The sequence below is a fragment of the Dipodomys merriami genome, unplaced genomic scaffold (assembly GCF_024711535.1).
Source record: "Dipodomys merriami isolate MVZ:Mamm:240054 unplaced genomic scaffold, mDipMer1.0.p SCAF_943, whole genome shotgun sequence".
Lineage (NCBI taxonomy): Eukaryota > Metazoa > Chordata > Mammalia > Rodentia > Heteromyidae > Dipodomys > Dipodomys merriami.
Window position 1 is genome coordinate 224,767 of NW_027206561.1, and position 22,273 is coordinate 247,039.

Genomic DNA, 22,273 nt, shown 5'->3' on the forward strand with positions numbered 1-22,273 from the left:
AATGTGCTGAGGGCTTGGCTTAGCAGTAGAATACTTGCCCACCAAATAAAAAAGCAAAACACACAAAAATTAAAAATAACTGGCTTTCTAAATAGTTACTTACAACTATAAAAATGTCTCCAGTGCCAAGCACTGGTGGTTCACGCCTATGATCCTAGCTACTCAAGAGGTTGAGATCTGAGATTGCAGTTTGAAGCTAGCCCAGGCAGAAAAGTCCCATGAGAGGGGCTGGGAAGGTGGCTCAGTGGTAGAGCACTTGCCTTGCATGCCTGAGGCCCTGGGTTCGATTCCTCAGCACCACATAAGCAAAAAGAAAAAAGCTGGAAGTGGTGCTGTGGCTCAAGTGGTAGAGTGCTAGCCTTGAGCTGAAGAGCCTGAGGGACAGCGCCCAGGCCCAGAGTTCAGGCCCCATGACCAGACCCAAAAAAAAAAAAAGAGAAGTCCATGAGACACTTTATCCAAAAAACTACTCAGAAAAAGCTGGAAGGGGAGCTGTGGCTTAAGTGATAGAACACTAATCTTGAATAAAAGAAGCTCAAGGGGGGCTGGGAAGGTGGCTCAGTGGTAGAGCACTTGCCTTGCATGCCTGAGGCCCTGGGTTTGATTCCTCAGAACCACTAAGAAAAAAGAAAAAAGCCAGAAGTGGCACTGTGGCTCAAGTGGTAGAATGCTAGCCTGGAGCTGAGGGACAGCGCCCAGGCCCAGAGTTCAGGCCCCACAACTGGACCCCAAAAAAAAAAGAAGCTCAAGGACAGAGCTCAGGGCTCTGAGTTCAAGCCCAGGACTGGCTAAAAAAAAAAAAAAACAAGGATCTCCAAATTATATGTTTAAGATTAGATGAGCAGGGCGCTGGTGGCCTGTAATCCTAGCTACTCAGGAGGCTGAGATCTGAAGATCATGGTTCAAAACCAGCCCAAGCAGGAAAATCCATGAGACTCTTCAATAAACCACTAGAGAACTGGAAGTGGACTGTGGCTAAAGAGTGCAGGGACAGCGCCCAAGCCCAGAGTTCAAGCCCCATGAGACCCACCCCCACCCCCCCACCCTCCGAAAAAAAAAAGATTAGATGAAAGCTGGGGGTTGGTGGCTCACACCTGTAATCCTAGCTACTCAAGAGGCTGAGATCTGAGGATCATGGTTCAAAGCCAGCCCCGGCAGGAAAGCTCATGAGACTCCTATCTCCAATAAACCATCAAAAAACCGGAAGTGGCCCAGAGTTCAAGCCTCATGACCAACCAAAAACAAAAAGATGAGCCAGGCGCCACCAGTGGCTTACTCCTAAAATTCTAGCAACTCTGGAGGCTGAGATCCTCAGATCACAGTTGGAAGCCAGCCAGGTAGAAACATCCTTGGGACACTTCAATAAACTACTCAGAAAAGGCCAGAAGCAGTGCTGTGGCTCAAGTGGTATAATGCTAGCCGTGAGCACAGAGAGCTTTAGGGACAACGCTCAGGCTCCCTAAGTTCAAATTCCAGGGCTGGCAAAAAAAAAAAAAATAAATAAGGCCGGATACCTGTGGCTCCTGCCTGTAATGCTATCTACTCAGAAGGCTGAGATCTTAGGATCACAGTTGGAAGCTCGCCCAGGCAGGAAAATCTATGAGACTCTTATCTCCAGTTAATCACACACACACAAAGAAAGCCAGAAATAGATCTGTGGCTCAAGTGGTAGAGCACTAACCTTGAGCATCATCTGTTTTCTGTGTTATGGGAAGCAGTGCATCTGTGCCTTTGGGAGAAACGGGCTTGGTGATGTCCTGCTGTCAAGTAAAGATTCATTCTGTCTTTCCTAGGCCAGATTTGATGTTCACAATCTAGACTAGTGAAGCGAAGAACCCCTTCCCCACTTCAAGCACAGTGCTGAGTTTGGTCATGCTGCCTCTCTTGGCTACAGAGCTTTGTGGTCTGCTAAAGTTGCAGGGAAACAGCCTTTGAGTCTGTGATACTGATAGTTCTGAGACCCAGGTTAATTGCAACAAGGTACAACATAACCTGAAATTTTTCCTTTTTCTTCCAGGCTGAAGATTTTCGCAAACTCTGGAAAACTCCACCTCGAGAGAAAGCAGGCTTCTTCCACAGTGTCAGGAAGTCTGATGCAGAACGGGGCACTGAGAGAGTAGGGAGGTACTTATATGACGTGCTAAAGAGCACATGGGCTTCAGTGCTGTGTAGTATGCAGTGTGGATGTGTATGGATGGATGATGAATTGACTAGCTACTTAAAGATACTGGTTCCCAGAGTGTTTACTGGGACATTTCAGCCCCCCCCCTTTTTTTTTTCAAAATATGTGCCTAATTTGAGGTTTACAGTTTGACTTTGCCATAGACCCCTAGATTTTTATATGCCTGTCCAAAATGTACTGATAGGATTTCATTATTGAGTAATGTGAGTGTATACTGGCTGAGGGCTCCCTTCTTGAGTAAATGTGGCTTGTTTCATCATAGAAAAGCTCTTTAGGGAACACCGCAGTCTAACCTGCTAGGGGATAGCTGGAAAACACATGTTTAATTTTAACTTGAAATTTAGGATAAAATAAAATTACACCCAATATTGCAGATATCAGTTTTGACACTCTGAACATTTGGGTAATTTTTCTGTTTTCTCAACTGGTAATTGTTTTTTGTTTCTTACAGGGAGCTAGCTCATGAGCTGGGGTATCCCTGGGTTGAATACTGGGAATTTCTGGGCTGTTTTGTTGATCTGTCTTCCCAGGAGGGCCTGCAAAGACTAGAAGAATATCTTGCCCGTCAGGAAATGGGCAGAAAGGCTCAGCAAGAAACAAGAGAAAATGAAGCCTGCCATCAAGACAGAGCTTTCACTTCTGGTGAGCAAACATGAGCTGAGTTGGCTATGTCTTTCTCTTCTTTGCCTCATGTGATTTTATTGTAAAAATGGGTAACTTTCCCAAGGTATGTGTCCACTCATCTCATGTGCATGTACTTGTAGATATAAAAAATACAGTGGCATGGCCATGGGTATTGCTGCTTCTGGCCTTAGGTGATGTTTTCCAAAACTTCTAGGTGCAATATTTTAGGTCTAAGTGTATGGTTCATTGGATCATTGAATATCAGAAAAAGGAAGATAGGCTCCAGAATGCTTGCGTCTATTTTATCAGCCTTTAGGACACTGACCATCTTGAGCACAAAAGCAATGATGGAATGATCAGGAAAGGTTAATCTGATTTTAAACACTTAAAAGTAACTAATAGCACCTTAGCAACATTAAAAAAGGAAACATTGGTCTGGGGTGTAACTCACTGACAGATTACATGCCTCAGCCTGAGCAAAGACCTGGGCTTGGTAACTTGGCATTGAGGAAAGAAAAAGGGAAATATTGGGGCTGGGAAGGTGGCTCAGTGGTAGACTGCTTGCCTTTCATGCATGAGGCCTTTGGTTAGATTCTTCAGCACCACATGAGCAGAAAAAGCCGGAAGTGGGGCTGAGGCTCAAGTGGTAGAGCACTAGTCTACAGCTGAAGAGCTGAGGGACAGTGCCCATGCCAAGAGTGCAGGCCCCACAACGGACAAAAAAGAAAAAGAAAAAAGGAAATATTAAAGTTCTTAAATATTACAAGAGAAAAGGCAAAAATCATCCCCCCCACACACACACACACAAAAAGGCATCTCACCAGTAATAAGATATACATGTCTAGGGGCTGGGAAGGTGGCTCAATGGTAGAGTACTTGCCTTGCATGCATGAGGCCCTGGGTTCAATTCCTCAGCACCACAAAAGAAAAAAGAAAAAAGAAAAAAAAGCCAGGAAGTGGCGCTGTGGCTCAAGTGGTAGAGCGCTAGCCTTGAGCTGAAGAGCCTGAGGGACAGCGCCCAGGCCCAGAGTTCAGGCCCCACGAAGAGACCAAAAAAAAAACAAAAAAAGATATACGTGTCTACAATGTAGTAACTTCTACCACAATGAGGGTACGAGTGGTACTCTGCCATCAAGATGTGGTAATGGTGGTATCCAGGCTCTGGGCAGTCTGCCTGGTCCAGAGTCTCTTGTGAGGAAAGAATTAGAGATCCTCAAGCACTGCCAAACATTAGAAAACTAATAGTTTATCCTCTGATAGTTGAGGATTGGCTGAATAAATGGTTCTGTCCTCGTGCAGAATGAAAATTCATGCTTTCCCTGGGCACAGGTCATGGTGAACCTTAGCCACTCAAGAGGCTGAGATCTGAGGATCATTCAAAGCTAGCCCAGGCAAGAATGTCTGTGACACTCTTATCTCCAGTTATTGACCAGAAAACCAGAATTGGAACTGTGGCTCCAAGTGGTAGAGCACTAGCCTTGAGCAGAGAGCTTGGGCCCTGAGTTCAAACTGACCAAAATAAATAAATAAATAAATATCATGCTTTCAGAGTGTAGGGTATGATATAAAAAAGGGCTTACAATTGTAATGAATGCTGTACAGTAATGCATATAATTAGTGGGAGGAAAAACATACATGTAGATATTAGCATAATACTAATTTTTTTTTTGGGGGGTCCGGTCGTGGGGCCTGAACTCTGGGCCTGGGCGCTGCCCCTCAGCTCTTAAGCTCAAGGCTAGCACTCTACCACTTGAGCCACAGCGCCACTTCCGGCTTTTTTCTTATGTGGTGCTGAGGAATTGAACCCAGGACCTTGAGCATGCAAGGCAAGTGCTCTACCACTGAGCCACCTTCCCAGCCCCTATAATACTAATTTTTGAACAGTGGTATAATTACAGCATACCATATTGGAACTATGCCTCAATTAAAATCTAGTGAATTGATAATAAATTGGAAAGAGTTGGGGGATAAGAAAGAGGAACCCATGGGCTGGGAAAGTGGCTCAATGGTAGAGCGCTTGCTGGGTTTGAGTCCTCAGCACCACATAAGCAAAAAGAAAAAAGGAGGAGGCCACACCTGTTGTCCCCACAGAATGATGTGTTAAATTAGTTAATGTTGAATGAAGTGAGCACATTTGTTCATGCCTCAGTTCCAGTGACCACTGTTATGATAAAGAAAGACGGGCCTTCACCTGGGTTTGGACAGCAAAGTGCTGCTCTCAAGTTCTGCTTATTCCACTTACAGAACAGGGTTCTTTATAGAGCTGGTCAGAGCTAGGAGGGAGCCACCGAACTACAAGGATATCCTCTCCCCGTAGTCTTGGCCTGGCCTCAATTTTCCTTATAATTCCTGAATTTGAGGGAGAAGGGACCAAATGATTTCTGCTTGCCATATCCTATTTTTCATTTTTTGCTTGGGTTATAGGGCTTACAGATGATCATTCTGGTTCTGACCTGCATACCCAATGTGCCTCTTCCATTGTCCTCCTAGGTAGTGCGAAGAAGCATAGCAATCCCATCTCTGTGGGGGCATTTCTAGATGAAGAGGATGGCATGAGCTTAGAAGAAATGAAAAACCTGCAGAATACAGAGCAGAGTCAAAGCCAGCTCACAATTGATGCTTTTGAAAACTTGGAGTATGGTGCCCTTCCCCTGGGGCAGAAGGCAGACTGTGGAGAAGGCCCAGGTGGATACCACCATCCCCACTGTCGTGAGAATGGGGTAAGCCACTCTCTGAGCCAGAGAACCCCAAGCTGGGGAAGACAAGAGCGCCCTCCTGGGGAGGCAGACCTTTTGCCACCTGTGTCTTCTTTGACTCTTCAGTTTGATAAACTGAACTTGAAAAATCCTTCTGAGACATCAAATGGAAACAGGAAAACTAAAGATAAGAAGGTCCTGACTTCAAGAAAAGATGCAGTAGAAGGTGCTTTGCCAGCAAGTCCCCTTGCGGCAGACAGACTGGGAAACAGCCAAGTCAGGACTGACCGGGAGATGCCAGCAGGAGCAGTGGAAATGTCCCAGGGTCCCAGTAGCCCTGGCGCCCAGGCCGCACGTGTGCCTGGACCTACTAGGAACTCCACTAGGAAGCTCTTCCTTTTTGGGTGAGTGATAGCCCTTCCACATGTGGCATTGCTTGTAGTTCTTTTTTCCCACAACTTGACAGGTCCCCTCCCATCTTCTTCCTGAATGTGTAGCTTCTAGTACTCTACAGTGTTTTCTTTCAGCTCTGTGGTAGCTGATCCAGGGAAGGGAATACACCAGAATTCATTCTTCCTAATTAATTTATTTTTGGAGTTAACACATAATAATGGGGTTGATGGTGCTACTTGTGGGGGACCCAGCTAGTCTCCTGGAGACACTCTCCCTGCCTTTGTTGTGGGACACTGAGGGCAGTAGCTCTGCTCTGGCCCTCTACACTGGCTATTGTCCCTCCAGCTGGCACCTCTGAGATCCTAGTGTGTTTAGTGGTTACTCAGCGAAATTGTCCCACATATTCTGTTCATTGTGTTCTTGAGTTTAAAATGCAGTGGTGTTTTCCAAGTTTGTTTTTTTTTTTTTTTCAATCAGGTATTTGCTTTTCCCTAACCCTCCCACCCTGTATTCTAGTGACGAGCCATCAAAACTAGATCGGGATGTCTTGGCAGCGCTTGAGAGTGCAGATGTTGACCCTGGCCGGTATCCAGCTGTGCACAGGTGGAAGAGTGCAGTCCTGGGCTACTCACCCTCAGACAGACAGAGGTGACATGGGGCCCTAAGAACAGCACTTGGGGTTTGTGTATACAAGTTAGTCACAGTCCCCTTGGTCACGTTAATACTACATGGTCATTTGTGCACAGAAGCAGACCCTTCAGTAAGGTGGAAAATCAGACTAAGCTGAATCTTGACAGGCTGAAAAGGCTGGTGGCATACAGGATTTGTAGTCAGATTGTGACAGTTTCATACGGAAACGCACGCCACAAGCGACCTGGTTCAGGGTTTGAGGTTCAGAAGTACCTTGTGGTGGTCCCAGGGAGGATTGCTGCCTACATCCTGACCTTGATTTCCTTGGATTTCTACCCTGCAGACATGGCCCACCAGTACTAATATACCTTTCTGGCTTTCTAGTTGGCCGAGCCCTGCACTGAAAGGAAAGTTGAAGTCTCAACAGCCAGATCTTGATTGCTGCAGTTTGGGGCGAAGCGGTCCTGCTGGGATCAGCCCTGGGAAACTGGGTCACACGAGGTCGTCCCCCAGCTGGGGCAGCCCCGGGCGGTACAGTCCTGCACATGGGAGCCACCTCCGCAGAGTGGCACACATGGCACAACTTGCAACCCTATAGGGCTCACTTCCTTCTTAATTGTTAAGGAAAGAAGGGTAATGTTTATTGGTAAAGTTTAACAAAAGACTATATTCTGAATAATTTATTAGTTCTTTCTATGAAGCCATAAGTATTTTAGAAAATGCAGATGTCCTAACTCAGATTTAAACTTAATACTTCAGAAAAATAAAAGCAAACTCAAAAAATGCAGTGCACAAATATTCTCCAAAATGTGGATGTAGTAATGATGCAGACATTCTAGGTAGTGATTCCTGGGTTTGAAATGGAGCAAAGGAGATTGGGCGTGGTGGTACACCACCTATAATCCAGCATTCAGGAGTATGAGGAAGGAGGATTTTAAGTTTGAAGCCTCTAGCATGAGTTATATATACATAATGAGACACACACCTAATACTCCCTCCCCTCCCCATAATAAAATGAGACTGACTGAGAGGTAGTGTGTGACCTCCCAGGCCTGAGCAGGTGCTCTGGAGGGAGCTGGCCAACCCTGCTGTACGTAAATGCACTTCCACTGTCCACAACATGAGGACAGGTTGTACACAGACTCCTGGAGAGCAGCTTCCCAGTACACGAATGCCAAGACCCAGGTATTTGCTGCTTGATCCTAGTTGTTTTTAACAGTAAGGAACAGGGAGTAAATGGGCCTTGACTGTCTCAGCCTTATGCTCACAAGAGAAGTATCTTTCTCTTGGGAAAAAAGTCCGAGCCAGCTGGAGTCATACAAGTCTCAGAATCCTCACCAGCAATAACCAGAAGGTCTTTAATTCTCACCAGCACCTGAACTTGCTACTTAATTGCCAGCGTGATAATTAAATAATATAAATTGTTCCCTAGCTTTGCAATTTGTCTTGACTTTAGAATTTACTTCAGCTGGGACTTTCTTTATAAAAGATCATTTTGTTACAGTAGAGAAACTGGAGGTTTGAGTCTTTCAGTCCTTCCTAACGTTTTAGTCATCATTAATTATCCCCAGGAAGGTCTGTATACCCTGTTACCCATGCCTCAAGGCGGGGTCTCAACCCTGGCTATTGGAAGCAGCTTCTCACACACAAGCTGTTTTGTGGACACGTCCAGTGTTTACTCCAAAACAAAAAACTACCACTGGTTGTGCCAACTTCAGTGCCTTTTTGTAAATCACTTTTAATTTTCCTGAAGTTACTTTTTGAGAATATACAATGATTATATCGGCAAAGACATATTTTTTTTTCTTTGTAAACACTCTGAATTGAAATGTGTTTTTAAAAAGCTTATTTCTTTTATATAAGACATAGGTTAGAATTCAAGTTTGTTACACAGGATATTTTCATTTGCACATGAGATCAAGATGTAAAGCAAATAATAGTTTGTTCTGAAAACAATGACATTCCAAAAAGCACTTTTGTTTTCAAAAGGTAATTGGAACAGACATTCTTTTTAGTGCTGCTGTTTTCTCTGAAGACTTAGCATATTGTCTCAGTATATTATTGTCAATACTCAGATCGCGATTAAAGTACTGTTTTCCCCTAATTTTGCAGACTGCAGTTTTCTGAAGCTTTAGAAGTCACTGTTGACTATTCTATTTGCAAGACCGTGGGAATACCTATTCTGGTAAATGTTTTACCTTATGGCTCTGTGTCTCTTAAAACACTACTGATGAGAGAGATTACATGCTTGGGAAGAAAGCCCTTCAAAAGTACACTAACCTGAGTGAGTGATTTGCAGATTTCTCTTTTTGAGAAAGGACTGTCGCCCTGATTGGTCTAGAACTCCAACAGTCTTCCTACCTCTGCCTCAAGTAGCTGGGACCACAGGTGTGACAATGTACCTGGCTTATTCCTGGTGCGAAGACCTTCTGTCTGACGTATCGTTTGAGAAGTCTCCTGTCATCAGTTGCAAACCAGAGGGCAAGGGTAATCCCAGAGGGAGAAGAACCTTCTCCATCCTATTGAGTCCAGGCCCCTTCTGGGTGGGTAGCACACACCCACACTCAGGCAAGGTTGTATCCACACAGGGTGTCCTGGCAGCCAAGGCCTTGCCTGTCTGCAGTCCCACCCTGAACTTGGCCAGAGCCTACTCTTACCCATGGAGCTCATGAATGCAAAGCCCACTGGAAGAAGAGCCAGCCAAGAAATGTTAACAAGGAACTTACATAACAAAGCAGGTTGTAGTCACACCAAGTATTCAGACAATGACTTCAGAGGGTATCTTAGAAACTCAATTTCAGAATTGTATTGGGGGTGGGGGGAAGGAGTTGCTGAAGCAAGAGAAAAGATGCTCAATTACTGGTCTATGGCTGCTTGCTCCAGACTGGTCAGTCTGTCCGGGTGATTCTGAGCTTTTTTGTCTTTGTACCATCTGTCATCAACATGACAGATTGGGAGGAATGGATAGGGCAGTTGACCCAGTGTCGCCCATCTGAGTCCTGTGTGAAGTCCCGGTTTCCATTTGTAGCCTCAGTGCTATGCAGAGTGCCCCTGCACCTCCCTATAAACAGCCCAAGGAGAACGTCAAGGTTTGTTCCTAAAATGCTGCCTGCTTCTTAGGTCAGCTGTTGGGGCTGTGACATGCATGGGATGCCCTCAGTGCAGACTGGGCAACTCCCTGCCTCCTGAGGTCAGAGGTGAGAAGCCTTCAGCTTTGTGCTTACAAGCTGCCATAGCCTGTCCCTCCTGCCTTAATGATTTCGAGGCAGGTGACAGGTCCACCATGGGACAAAACACAAGATGTCCTCTGGCCGCTGGTGGCAAGTCCTCCAAGCAGAACACCTGGCGGTGCTGCCAGCCCTGGGGACAAAAGACAGGACTGCAGTGACACAACTTGTCAGCTGCATGGCATGTGCTTATTTTCTCTACAGTAGTCACAACAAATTCTTCAAACAAAATAGAAAACACCACTGAAGCTTTATTACATGGTTATTTACAAAGAAAATGGAGCCACCCAAATATCCCAATTCTGCTGATAGAAAACACGCTTATGAGAGCATTTCTACCATATAGGAATTGTTTTTCTTAACATTTGGGGTAAACTTGTCATTTCTAAGTACTCTAACCCACAAGATTAACAGAAGCCAGTGGCAAGCTCAGTCCTGGATACTTCCTTTTGAGATCCTCTTGTCCCAGTCTTCCTGAGTGCTAGGGTTACAGTGTGAGTCCCTATGCTCCCACAGTCCAAGATACTTTATTGGCTCCAGAAAACACCCTACAGGACAGTTATCCACCTACGACTTCTCAAAGGAGCAGGCCGTAGCTTTTCCACAGCTTTATTCCTTCCCTCAAGATTCAGGTCTACCTGCACAGATATATACCAAGACCCCAGGTAAAGAAATCAAAAATACTTAAATGACAAGAGTTTTCAGAAATGAAGAGTATAAGAAGCAAGATGAGGTGGAAACAAAAGGCCATCTTGTCTGACAGGCTTTCTATCAAACCCGGGATTACTGGGCAGCTGTGGTTAAGACCTTAGTGCAAATCTCAATGAAGCCAGCTCTCCCTAGAACAAGCCTGCCTTTGCCTGAGAATTTTTTGCCCCACACTCCACAGGGTTGTTCTGAAAGGGCACATAGGGTAGAGAAGCCACTGGCCAGAATGGTTTCCCTTTTTAGCGTGGGCTAAAAATAAGCACCCAAATACAGCATGAGACATTTGCATACTTTCCTGCCAGCCTCTTCGTTGAAACACAAAATGACACTGTAGTGCTGCCTGGACAGGGAAAGAAGGCTCGAGTCAGGATGCCACTTGAAAAGGATCTCACAGGTAGCCTCAGGACCGGGTGATCTTCTCGGGGGGCATGAATCCTGTGTCCCCAAGGGCTCTGAGAGCAACACGACCATTGGGTCGAATCACCAAGTGAGTGATGCTCCCATTGTTGAGGGACAGACGGAGCCAACCTTCTGGAGGAAACTGTAGGGCTCTGGGAAGGAAGAGAAAAGGCAGTAGTGGGAGGAGCAGGCCTGCATCACATACAATTCAATGTCTGCTTTTCCAGTGTAATAAGGAGAAAGCCAAACACAGGGCTAGATCAGTTTCTCATTAGATTCAAGAATTTTTCCTGGATGGAAATGTGACCTACATCCTGAGCATTTTCATGCTCTTACTTATTTTTCTTTCTCAGTCGTGAGGCCTGAACTCTGGGCCTGGGTGCTGACCCTCAGTTCTTCAGCTCAAGGCTAGCACTCCACCCCTTGAGCCACAGCAGCACTTCTGGATTTTTCTGCTTATGTGGTACTGAAGAATTGGCCCCGGGGTCTCATGCATGCTAGGCAAGCACTTTACCATGAGCCACATTCCTAGCCTATGCTGGCACAAGTCTTCAGCTTTAAGAAGCAACCTTGAGCTGTACCCAGTTTGATCCAGCAACCTCTCTAACATTACCTGCTGCGGGTCTTTCAGGCTTTTGTTTTGGTGATTCGAGATGAGTCTCATACTTTACTGGGCTTGTCACAGAACTGCAGTTCTGGGATCTCAGCCTCCAAAGTAGCTAGGATTACCTGGTGCCCTCAGGCTGCCTTTTATTTATTTATTTATTTTTGGCCGGTCATGGATCTTGAACTCTGGGCCTGGGCGTTGTCCCTCAGCTCTTCAGCTCAAGGCAAGTGCTCTACCGCTTGAGCCACAGCACCACTTCCGGTTTTCTAGTGCTTTATTGAAGATGATAGTCTCACAGACTTTCCTTGTCCGGGTTGGCTTTGAACTGCAATCCTCAGATCTCAGCCTCCTGAGTAGCTAGGATTATAGGTGTGAGCCACTGGCACCCGGCTCAAGCTGCCTTTTAATGTCTCCTCTCAAGTACTGTACCTCACAAATCCTCAACAAAACCAGCAGTAGGCATCATGAGCCCTAGTGGTAGCCCTGCCTCTCCTCACAGTGCTCTATCGACTTAGGTAAGCATGGCTGTATTTCAGCACAAGCTTTGGGTCTCATGACACTGTTAAGAGTGTCAACTTGGGCTGGGAAGGTGACTCATTGGTAGAGTGCTTGCCTTGCATGCATGAGGCCCTGGGTTCAATTCCTCAGCACCACATAAGCAAAAAGAAAAAAGCCAGAAGAGGCATTGTGGCTCAAGTGGTAGAGCGCTAGCCTTGAGCTGAAGAGCTGAGGGACAGCGCCCAGGCCCAGAGTTCAGGCCCCACAATTGGACCCCCCCCCAAAAAAAAAAAAAACAAAAAAACAGTGTCAACTTAAGCACAGAGGTCATGGTATGTTCACAAGCTAAGAGGAACAAATGGGATGGATCTCAGCAAACGGCCTAAAGAAATTTGCTCTTATTGTAGTATGTGAGCCAGGCCAGAAGGATCCTCAATAGCCTGTTTCTGGAGGCCAGGGCTCCCACAGCATCTGACCCCATGCGATGCCTGAGGGGAGCAGCCATTATGGACAGTGGGGTCATGGATGGTCCTGAGGAGTGGAGACCAAGTGCATGGCTTCAGGCAGCATCATCCACTAGGGCTCTTCTGTTACTAGCAATCTTATTTGTAACCTGGTAAGAGGCAGCCCTTGGCTACTGAAACCCTAGTATTTTCCTAAGAGGCCCAGGAGGGAGGAGGGAATTAAGCAAGAGCCCTCTGCAGTGTGTGGCTGCTGGTCTTATATAACCTAAAACATTCTGTGGTAGACTGAAAAAAAGGACCCCAAAAAAGCCCCCAACAGAGTACTCTGAACAGTAAAACTGAGTCACAGAATCCCAAACCCACAAGGGAAACATCATACACTTGTCTGGATGGAGAGAGACATCGCCTCAAAATCTGTGAACAAACTCAGCAGAAGCTACCAATGGATCCTAAAAGCTGTCTGTCCAAGTGTGAGGGAAATGATTTTTGCACATTGCCTTGCACAGAGCTGTTGGGCACGTGGACCATCTCAACAAGCCTTGCCAGAAGACCTTTTGGCACCAGGAGCTCAAGAAAGCACACCAGAGACAACAAAAAGATGTTCTACACATAACAGACAGAGCCCCACCAGTGTCCTGAGACTCGGGAGCTCCCCAGCTGGAGGAATCCAAGGGCCAGGAAGGGTACAAGCTGCTCCACAGAGCAGCATCAGGGCACTAGGTGGAGGGTTTTCATTTCTACATCATTCACTGAATGACAGTGTTCACAACATTCACATTCTGTCCCCAGTGACCTGTGGGCATGTGACTTCCACCTCCCGGGCCAAGTCCATGGCAGTGCCTACCTGCATACAATGTAGCGAATGACATTGGCATGACATATGAAGATTTCGTAGCTGTCCTCTTCTTGTTTGGCATCTGCCCGGTGGATATAGTTCCGGAAGGCAGCCTCAATCCGGGCTCCATCTTCATAATACTGCTGGGAACAGAGCAAAGGATGGTCAGTGTGGAGCAGATGAGGCTGAGGACAGCAGGACAAGTGTCTCAACCTTCAGGCCTGTAGGGGAGCATTGTTACCACAGCATCTGGCTTCCAGTGGGACACAGGAGGGTCGGGCTCGATGGGAGCGCCTTCCCGCAGCAGATCTGTGCTGACTCTGCAGACACCTGGGGAGGACAGGGACAGGCTCAGCGGTGGGTCTGAGAACCAACGTGCCCTTGCTAGGCTGAGGCACCAGAGTTGCCTGCCACTGGCACCCAGCACTCACCTGGCAGGTGCTTGCTGATGATGTCTGTGGTCTCGACAGCACGTGTCATGGAGGAATGGACAATTTTATTAAACCTCAACCCCAAGCTCGCAAGTCGGAGTCCGGTAAGTTCAGCCTGTTCCCGGCCTGCAAGGAGAACAACTTGAGAACCTCACTCCCATGGGCCTTCCACTGCACACTGCACAGCAATGAGAGCAAAGGCCAGTGAAGGTCCTGCCTCAGGAGCCCTCGGCCGACCCAGGACCAGGGCCCCAGGGAGCAGATTCTCCTCAACCTCACAGAGAAGTCATCTGGAAACCTGCCAGCTGTGGAGCTGGGGCCACCTGCATTCTGTACATGTCCAAACACACCAGCTAAATGAACCAAGGGGCAGACACAGACACTGACTGCAAACACATGCTTTCTCTCTGATGTATTTTAGCACTGGATGAAAATGCCCCATGACGGCGCTGGGAAGGTGGCTCAGTGGTAGAGCGCTTGCCTTGCATGCCTGCCCTGGGTTCGATTCCTCAGCACCACATAATCAGAAAAAAAAAAAGCCGAAAGTGGCGCTGTGGCTCAAGTGGTAGATGTTAGCCTTGAGCTGAAGAGCTGAGGGACAGCGCCCAGGCCCAGTGTTCAGGCCTCATGACCGGATCCCAAAAAAAAGAAAAAAAAAAAAAGAAAATGCCCCATGACATCATTTTCTGAGGTGGTGGCCATGTGTATTCTCTACTTCCTGTTTATGTACAGGAACAGAAGTTCTTCCAGGCAGCAGAGTAGCTTGGTGAAGAACAGGCTTGGAAACTCTTCTGCCACCAAATATTTGAATATCTGCACAAAAAGGAAATGTCTCATTCAAATAGACAAAACGTCACAAAATACAGGAAAAGCCAGCTAGTGTTTAGAGGCCTTATAACCTCAGTATGTGGATGAAAGCTTGGCCACAAAGCCATCCTAAAGTTCTCAACTCAAGAACAAAAGAAAAAGCCAAGCCAGGTACCAGTGGCTCACGCCTATAATCCTAGCTACTCAGGAGGCTGAGATCTGAAGATCACGGTTCAAAGCCAGCCCAGGCAGGTAAGTCCATGAGACTCTTATCTCCAATAAACCACCAGAAAACTGAAAGTGGTGCTGTGGCTCAAGTAGTAGAGCACTAGCCTTGAGCTGAAGAGAGCAGGGACGGTGCCCAGGCCCAGAGTTCAAGCCCCATGACCAACCCCCCCCAAAAAAAAAAGAAAAAGAAAAAGCCAGGCGCAAGTGGCCCACACCTGTAACCAAGCTACTCAGGAGGTGTGGTTTAAAGCCAGCCTGGGCAAGGAAGTCTGTGAGACTCTTATCTCCAACTAACCACCAGAAAACCAGAAGTGGTGCTGTGACTCAAGTAGCAGAGCACTAGCCTTGAGCTGAAGATCTGAGGGACAGCGCCCAGGCCCAGAGTTCAGGCACCACGACTGGCAGTTTAAAAAAAAACAACAAAAAACAATAAAACAAAGCATCATACATTCCAAGGGTCAACAACTTCACAGTAATAGATGCTAAGACCAGTGAAGAAGAAAGCTCAAAGAACCCAGAAGCATGATTACAATGACCAATGAGGCGGGGGAGCCTGCCTCAAGGGAGAACCGGTCTCACACGGGTAAGGCCTGGGGTTGAATCCCTCCTACCACCACCAGATGGAAGGAAGAAAAGCATGATCAGTGAAAGGGGACGTGCACAGAAACTGAAACAATTCAGAGGATATAAACAACTGCAAAACCTCAGTGAAAATACAAATAAAGAGTTGAAGTTAAAAAAAAAACAAAACAGCCAGGCACTGGTGGCTCACGCCTGTCATCCTAACTATTCAGGAGGCTGAGACCTGAGGATCATGGTTCAGAGCCAGCCCGGGCAGGAAAGTCCATGGGACTCTTATGTCTAATAAACCACTAGAAAACCGGAAGTGGTGGGCTGGGAAGGTGCTCAGTGGTAGAGCGCTTGCCTTGCATGCCTGAGGCCCTGGGTTCGATTCCTCAGCACCACATTAGCAAAAAGAAAAAAGCCGGAAGTGGCGCTGTGGCTCAAGTAGTAGAGCACTAGCCTTGAGCTGAAGAGCTGAGGGACAGCGCCCAGGCCCCACGACCGGACCCCAAAAAAACCCAAAAAAAACGGAAGTGGTACTGTGGCTCAAGTGGTAGAGCACTCATCTTGAGCTGAAGAGTGCAGGGACAGTGCCTAGGCCCAGAGTTCAAGTCCCACAACTGACAAAACAAAAAACAAAACAAAACACCTGAAACTCTGAAAATGATAACCTCACTCACTATTTAAGTCAAATATAAAGCTCTGGCAAGTCTCTCCAGTAAAGCAGAAAAAGTTGAAGACGTTATCAGATCTTGGTAAGGTGATTATGTGAATATATCCCCACCCCTCCTTTGTGTTGGTCGTGTGGCTTGAACTCTGGGCCTTGGCATTGTCTGTGAGCTCTTCAGCTCAAGGCACTCACTCTAGCACTTGAGCCACAACTCAACTTCTAGTTTTCTTTTTTGTTTTTGTTTTTTTTTTTGTCGGCCGTGGGGCTTGAACTCTGGGCCTGGGCACTGTCCCTCAGCTCTTCAGCTCAAGGCGAGCGCTCTACCACTTGAGCTACAGCGCCACTTCCGGTTTTCTGGTCGTTTATTGGAGATAGGAGTCTCACGGTCTCTCCTGCCCGGGCTGGCTTTGAACCGCGATCCTCAGATCTCAGCCTTCTGAGTAGCTAGGATTACAGGCGTGAGCCACCAGCACCCGGCCCAACTTCTAGTTCTCTGCTGGTTAATTAGAGTTAAGAGTCTCACAGCCTTCTCTTCCCGGGCTGGCTTTCAACAGCAATCTTCAGATTTGAGTCTCCTGAGTAGCTAGGAATAAAGGCTTGAACCACTGGCGCCTGGCAAAGGTGGATAGATTAAGAATAGTTAAGGGCTGAGAATATGGCTTAGTGGTAGAGTGCTTGCATAGCATGCATAAAGCCCTGGGTTCAATTCCTCAGTACTATATAAACAGAAAAGGCCATAAGGGGAACTGTGGCTCTAGTGGTAGAGCGCTGGCCTTGAGCAAAAGCAGCTCAGGGACAGTGCCCAGGCACTGAGTCAAGCCCTAGGACTGGCAAAAAAAAAAAAAAAAAGTTAAATGAAGAAACAGACTGGGAGTGTGGCTTAGTGGTAGAGTGCTTGCCTAGCATGCATGAAGCCCTGGGTTTGATTCCTCAGCACCACATATACAGGAAAAAACAGAAGTGGTGCTGTGGCTCAAACAGTAGAGAGCAAAAGCAGCTCAGGCACAGTGCCCAAGACTGGCAAAAAATAAATAAATTTCCTCAAGCTGGGTATTGGCGGCTCACAAATATAATCCTAACTACTAAGGAGGTTGAGATCTGAAAATCATGGTTCAAAGCCAGCCTGGACATGAAAGTCCATGAGATTCTTATCACCAATTAACCAACAGAAAAGCCAGAAGAGGAGCTGTGGCTCAAGTGGTACACTGCCAGCCTTGAGCAAAAGCAGCTCAGGAACAGTGCCTAGGCCCTCAAAGTCCCAGGACTGGCAAAAAGAAAAAGAAAAAAAGAAACAGGGAAAATATTAAGAAGTACAAGTGTAACCTTCAAAACCTGTGAGACAGAAGAATAAGTGCACACTAAAGGGACAGAAAGCATATCCAATAAACGAGAAAATTTCCCAAATCTTGAGAAAGTAGCCACTAGGAACAGGAGGCCTTTAAGACACCTAACACATCCTAAATAGAACAGTAACTGTTCAGAACAAAGAATGAATACAGGAAATTACAGAGAAATGGATGGGAGTGAAGCAAGCCAGATTCAAGCCAGAGCCAAGGTCACGTTTTCTCTCCTGTGTGCACGCTAGACCTAAACGATAATAAGCACATATATACATTCACAGGGAAATGTATACACACATAGACAGACAGGTAAAGGGAGACAGAGCAAGTTTACAAGATGAGGGTAAATGATACTAAATTCATTGTAAAGGAGGACAGCAAACAAAACTCACTGAGAGGGGCTGGGGGGGGAGTGGGAGTAAGTGGTCACTCTGGTTAAAATAGTATGTATGCATGTGTGAAATACCAGTGAAGCCTCTTTGAACAAGTTTACACACACACACAGAATGTAAAAGAGATTCTGCTCAGTGTGTGCATACTAGTAGAGGGGAGAGGAGAGGGTACAGGAGAGTGAGTATCAAAATATTTTATGTACCTTTGTAAAGAAAAAAGAATGAAGCTTGTTGAACCTGGTTTGACTCTGATCAAGTTACTTTGTAAATATATATGGACATCTCAAATGAAACCCCCAGCTGAGCATGGGGCTCATGTCTGTAACCCTAGCTACTCAGGAGGCTGAGATCTGAGGATCACAATTCAGAGCCAGCTCAAGCAGAAAAGTTGGTGAGACTTACCTCCAATAAACTACTCAGAAAACACCAGAAGTTGACACTGTGGCTCAAGTGATAGTGTTAGCCTTGAACACAAAGAAGTTCAAGGACAGTGCCCAGGCCAAGTTCAAGCCCAAGACCAGCAAACAGTAACAAAAGAAATCCCCTGGATAACTAGTTGATGCTAATAAAAAAAAAAAATGTGTAGTACAAAAAAAGTTGTTGAAGCTGGGCACCAGTGGCTCCCGCCTGTAATCCTGGTGACTCACGAGGCTGAGATCTGAGGATCATGGTTCAAAGCCAGCCCGGGCAGGAAAGTCCGTGAAACTCTTATCTCCAATAAACCACTAGAAAACCAGAAGTGGCCCTGTGGCTCAAGCTGTAGAGCTCTGGCCTTGAGCTGAAGAACTAAGGGACAGCACCCAGGCCCAGAGTTCAAGCCCCACAACCAAAAAAAAAAAAAAAAAGTTATTGAAATTCAACCAGGTGTGGTGTGCACCTACTGTCGCAAAGCATATTTACTGACAATGACAACATCCAGGTATGGGCTGATGACCCCCAAACACAGGGAAGTGTTTTTATTTTGGGGTTGGTTTTTTTTTGGTGCTGGCACTGGGACTTAAACTTAGGGCCTAGACCTGGGCACTGTCCCTTAGCTTATTTTCACTCAAGGCTAGTGCTCTACCTCTTGAGCTGTAGCTCCACTTCCAAGATTTTAACGGTTGATTAGGGATAAGAATCTCATGGAGAACTTTCCTGCCCAGGCTGACTTCTGAGATCCTCAAACCTCAGCTTCCTGAGTAGCTAGCATTATTACATGAGTGAGCCACCAGTGCCCTACCATTTCCAGCTTTTGGTGGCTGATTGAAGATAAGGCTCTTCTCACTTTCCTACCTGAGTTTTTGTTGTTGTTGTGCCAGCACTGGGGCTTGAACTCAGGGCTTCTCACTCTGGCTCAGCTTTATCCGTTCATTAATGGTACTTTCCCACTTGAGCAACACCTCCACTTCTAGATTTTCTGCTGGTTAATTAGAGGTAAGAGTCTCACAGATTTGCCTCGGCTAACTTCCAACCTCCATCCCCAGATCTCAGCTTCCTGAGTAGCTACGATTATATGCTTGATCCATTGGTGCCTAGACCAGCATGGGTTTGGGGAGAGTCAGTACCCTGAGAACATTTGGGGCCAAACAAGGAGTCAGCAGGATCCAAGGCTCAGCACATACCCAGGGGGGTCAGAGTCCGGTCCTTTTCCATGGAGCCATCCACATGGTACTGGGAGTGCCTGATGAGGAAGATGTGCCTTGTGGCCTTGGCTTTGTAATGGTCTAGCCTGGACGCTAGTTCTTCTTCTCCAGATTCCACATTCCTCTTTCTCAGGTTGATTAGAGAAAGTGGTTCTCGCCTAATGGGAAAGATAAGATGGCATGCCTTTCAGTATCTGGGAGGACGGGGAAAAACCAGGACCAGTATTCTCAAGCTGGAGAAGCCATCGCTAAGAGCATACTTGCACTCTTTACCGCACACTCTACAGTGCCCCGGCACTGGTTGGGGCTCATGGAACTGAAGCTACTAAAGGTTAACTGTGAGTTAGGGAACAACACAAATCAAACCTGTTAAAATTCATTCATACTGGTGGAAGAGGAAAGTGTAGAGAGCACTAAAGTGATGATAGCTGTTTAGAAGGGCCAATTGCACACCAAAGCCAAGGTTGACAGTGAGGGGCCTGAGGCCAGACACCAGAGAACGTTTGGAAGCTACAGACAAAAAAAGAAAGCCACAGACGGGAGAGAGAAGCCAGAGCTTCACCACGTAAAGCTCTGGGCACTTCTAGCATGGACAAGTGGCTACAAGAAAAGGCATTCTCTCCTGAGTCCCTTTCTTGTGGTTGATCAGTCCTATCTGCCATGAGACTTTCTCCAAAGGACTTAAGATCCTCCATCTTTCCTGCCACAAATCCAGACAATGCTTGGATCATAAGTTTAAATCAGTAAAGCAGGACTTCACTTTTAGTTCTACTTCACGCCAATTTCCTGGCCTCAAAAGTATTTTCCTCCAAAGGGCCTCAAGTTTAGTGCACTCTATTCTGTTTTTGTTCTTGGAGGCAGGGTCTCCTAGACATTTGCCAAGGCTTCTCAAACTCACTCTGTAGCCCAAGCTGGGCTTGAACTCTGCATCCTCCTGCCTCAAGCTCTTGCGCGCCACCGTGAGGGAGAAGCCATGAGCAAAACAAACCCCAACCGAGGCACCGGCCGGCACCGGCGTGAGCACCCGAGGACGCGGGACGGGGCGGCCACGGCCAGGTCCCACCCTGGGGCGAGAGCTCGGCACCGGGCTGGGCGGGCGGCTCAGGGGTGACCCAGAAGAAGAAAAAGCCCGACCCTGGCCGCAGAGCCGGGCCCCGCTGGTGACGGCGGTGCGGCCGGGCCGGGGCCCATCTCCAGCGACACGGGACGCCGGACACCGGAGGCGGCGCTGCGGGGCCGAGTTCAAGGCCCACGGCCGACAGGACGGGGCGGGGGGGGGGGATCGGCCTCGGTCCGGAGCCGCCGTTCCCCGTTTCTCCCGCCCTCCCTCCATCCCTCCCTCCCCCCCCGCCCTCCCTCCCTCCCCCCCCGCCCTCCCTCCCTCCCTCCGGCCCCCCGCCCTTCCCCCGTCCCCCCGCCCTCCCCCCGCCCCCCCCGTCCCCCCGCCCTCCCGTCCCCCCCGCCCTCCCCCCGTCCCCCCGCCCCCCCGCCCTCCCCCTCGCCCCCCCCCGCCGCCTACCTGTCCCAGTTCGGGTCCCAGACGCCGGGCCTCGCCCGCGCGCTCCCGGCCCAGGCCTGCGGCTCGCCCCCGCGCGGCTCCGCGTCGCCGCCCGCCCGCGGCTTGCCCACCGCGACCGCCGAGAAGAGCACGGCGGCCGAGCCCCCGGCCAGCCCGCAGGCCGCGAGCTGCAGCGCCTGCCGGAACGCCATGCCGCCCCGCGCGCGGAAGGACGGCCCGCGGCGGGACGGCGCGCGGCGCGGGACATACTTCCGCGCACGCGCGCTCGGCCGGCGGAAGCCCCGCCCCCGGGGCGTCCGGGCCGCGAGGGCCGCTGGGAGCTCGGCGGCGGGCGCGGGCGGCGGGGCTGTGCGCGGCGGGCGCGCGGGGTCTGCTGGCGGGACTTCGCCTCGTGGAGCCAGGGTGGCCGCTCCCGGGCCCGCGCCCCGTCTGCGGAGCCTCCCAGCCGCTGCCTCGCCGGGCGCGCGCCCGCTGTGCGCTCACAATGTCCCCGCCCGAGGACGCGGGGCGCGGGGCCCGCGGGGAGGCCGGGAAACGCGGCCGGGGCGCGGGGAGGCCCGGCGGGGGCTCAGCCCGGCGGGGACCCGGCTCAGCCCGGGGGGACCTCAGCCCGGCTCAGCCCGGGGGGGACCCGGCTCAGCCCGGGGGGACCTCAGCCCGGCGGGGACCCGGCTCAGCCCGGGGGGGGGGGGGACCCGGCTCAGCCCGGGGGGGGGGGACCCGGCTCAGCCCGGGGGGACCTCAGCCCGGCTCAGCCCGGCGGGGGGGGGACCCGGCTCAGCCCGGGGGGGGGGGGACCCGGCTCAGCCCGGGGGGACCTCAGCCCGGCGGGGACCCGGCTCAGCCCGGGGGGGGGGGGACCCGGCTCAGCCCGGGGGGACCTCAGCCCGGCTCAGCCCGGCGGGGACCCGGCTCAGCCCGGGGGGGGGGGACCCGGCTCAGCCCGGGGGGACCTCAGCCCGGCTCAGCCCGGCGGGGACCCGGCTCAGCCCGGGGGGGGGGGGACCCGGCTCAGCCCGGGGGGACCTCAGCCCGGCTCAGCCCGGCGGGGACCCGGCTCAGCCCGGGGGGGGGGGGGACCCGGCTCAGCCCGGCAGGGGCCCGGCCCGGCCCGTTGACACACAGTAGACATCCATTCAGCCCTGGAGTCTGGGAAGCTCCAGATGCTGGCGCTGCCGGCCTCTGCAGCCTTTGGATGAGGACAGACGCCCTCCGGAAGGACTCGGGTTTGGTGGTCTGAGCCGCGCCCCTCCTGACAGGGCTTCAGGTTTACGCCCAAGCCGGCCTGGGTATGACTCACCTACTTACACTTCTTGCACACCTAGCACAACAGACTCGACACTGTGCCCAGCGGCTGGTTAACACCGGTGTCTCGCCAACTTTTCCCCAGGGCTGGCCTTGAACGGTTATCCTGATCTCTGCCTCCTGAGCAACTGC

At 49.5% G+C, this 22,273-nt stretch overlaps 2 protein-coding genes across 5 annotated transcripts in view; one reads left to right on the forward strand and one right to left on the reverse strand.

The window, feature by feature from the left end:
- The window catches only part of LOC138821853 (ankyrin repeat and LEM domain-containing protein 2-like), a 28,377-nt gene extending 18,818 nt beyond the window's left edge, over positions 1-9,559 (forward strand). The window contains exons 9-13 of one of the 2 annotated variants that reach the window (XM_070014306.1): positions 2,018-2,124; positions 2,634-2,824; positions 5,297-5,906; positions 6,412-6,543; positions 8,638-9,559. In XM_070014306.1, the coding sequence (XP_069870407.1) occupies positions 2,018-2,124; positions 2,634-2,824; positions 5,297-5,906; positions 6,412-6,543; positions 8,638-8,809 (1,212 nt within the window). In that variant the 3' untranslated portion in view covers positions 8,810-9,559. The other variant, XM_070014305.1, reaches the window with a different exon arrangement.
- Positions 9,560-10,742: 1,183 nt separating this feature from the next.
- On the reverse strand, positions 10,743-21,064 carry LOC138821854 (serine/threonine-protein phosphatase PGAM5, mitochondrial). 3 transcript variants are annotated; one of them, XM_070014307.1, is made up of 6 exons: positions 20,837-21,064; positions 19,297-19,475; positions 13,695-13,820; positions 13,505-13,593; positions 13,273-13,406; positions 10,743-11,011 (listed from the first exon to the last, which is right to left on the reverse strand). In XM_070014307.1, the coding sequence occupies exons 1-6, from the start codon at positions 21,025-21,027 to the stop codon at positions 10,861-10,863; spliced, it is 870 nt and encodes a 289-aa protein (XP_069870408.1). In that variant the 5' UTR covers positions 21,028-21,064; the 3' UTR covers positions 10,743-10,860. The 3 variants fall into 3 exon arrangements, with proteins under 3 accessions (XP_069870408.1, XP_069870409.1, XP_069870410.1); XM_070014308.1 differs by having other exon boundaries at positions 13,273-13,403; positions 20,837-21,062; XM_070014309.1 differs by lacking the exon at positions 20,837-21,064 and adding an exon at positions 20,216-20,262.
- Positions 21,065-22,273: the final 1,209 nt, after the last annotated feature.

What these genes read in the sequence shown, in the direction of transcription:
- LOC138821854 (XM_070014307.1), bottom strand. Translation starts at nt 21,027, where the DNA reads ATGGCGTTCCGGCAGGCGCTGCAGCTCGCGGCCTGCGGGCTGGCCGGG. An exon ending in TGGGACCCGAACTGGGACAG is followed by an intron (nt 19,476 to 20,836) that starts GTAGGCGGCGGG and finishes CTTTCCCATTAG; the next exon opens with GCGAGAACCACTTTCTCTAA. An exon ending in CATCAGCAAGCACCTGCCAG is followed by an intron (nt 13,594 to 13,694) that starts GTGAGTGCTGGG and finishes TGTCCTCCCCAG; the next exon opens with GTGTCTGCAGAGTCAGCACA.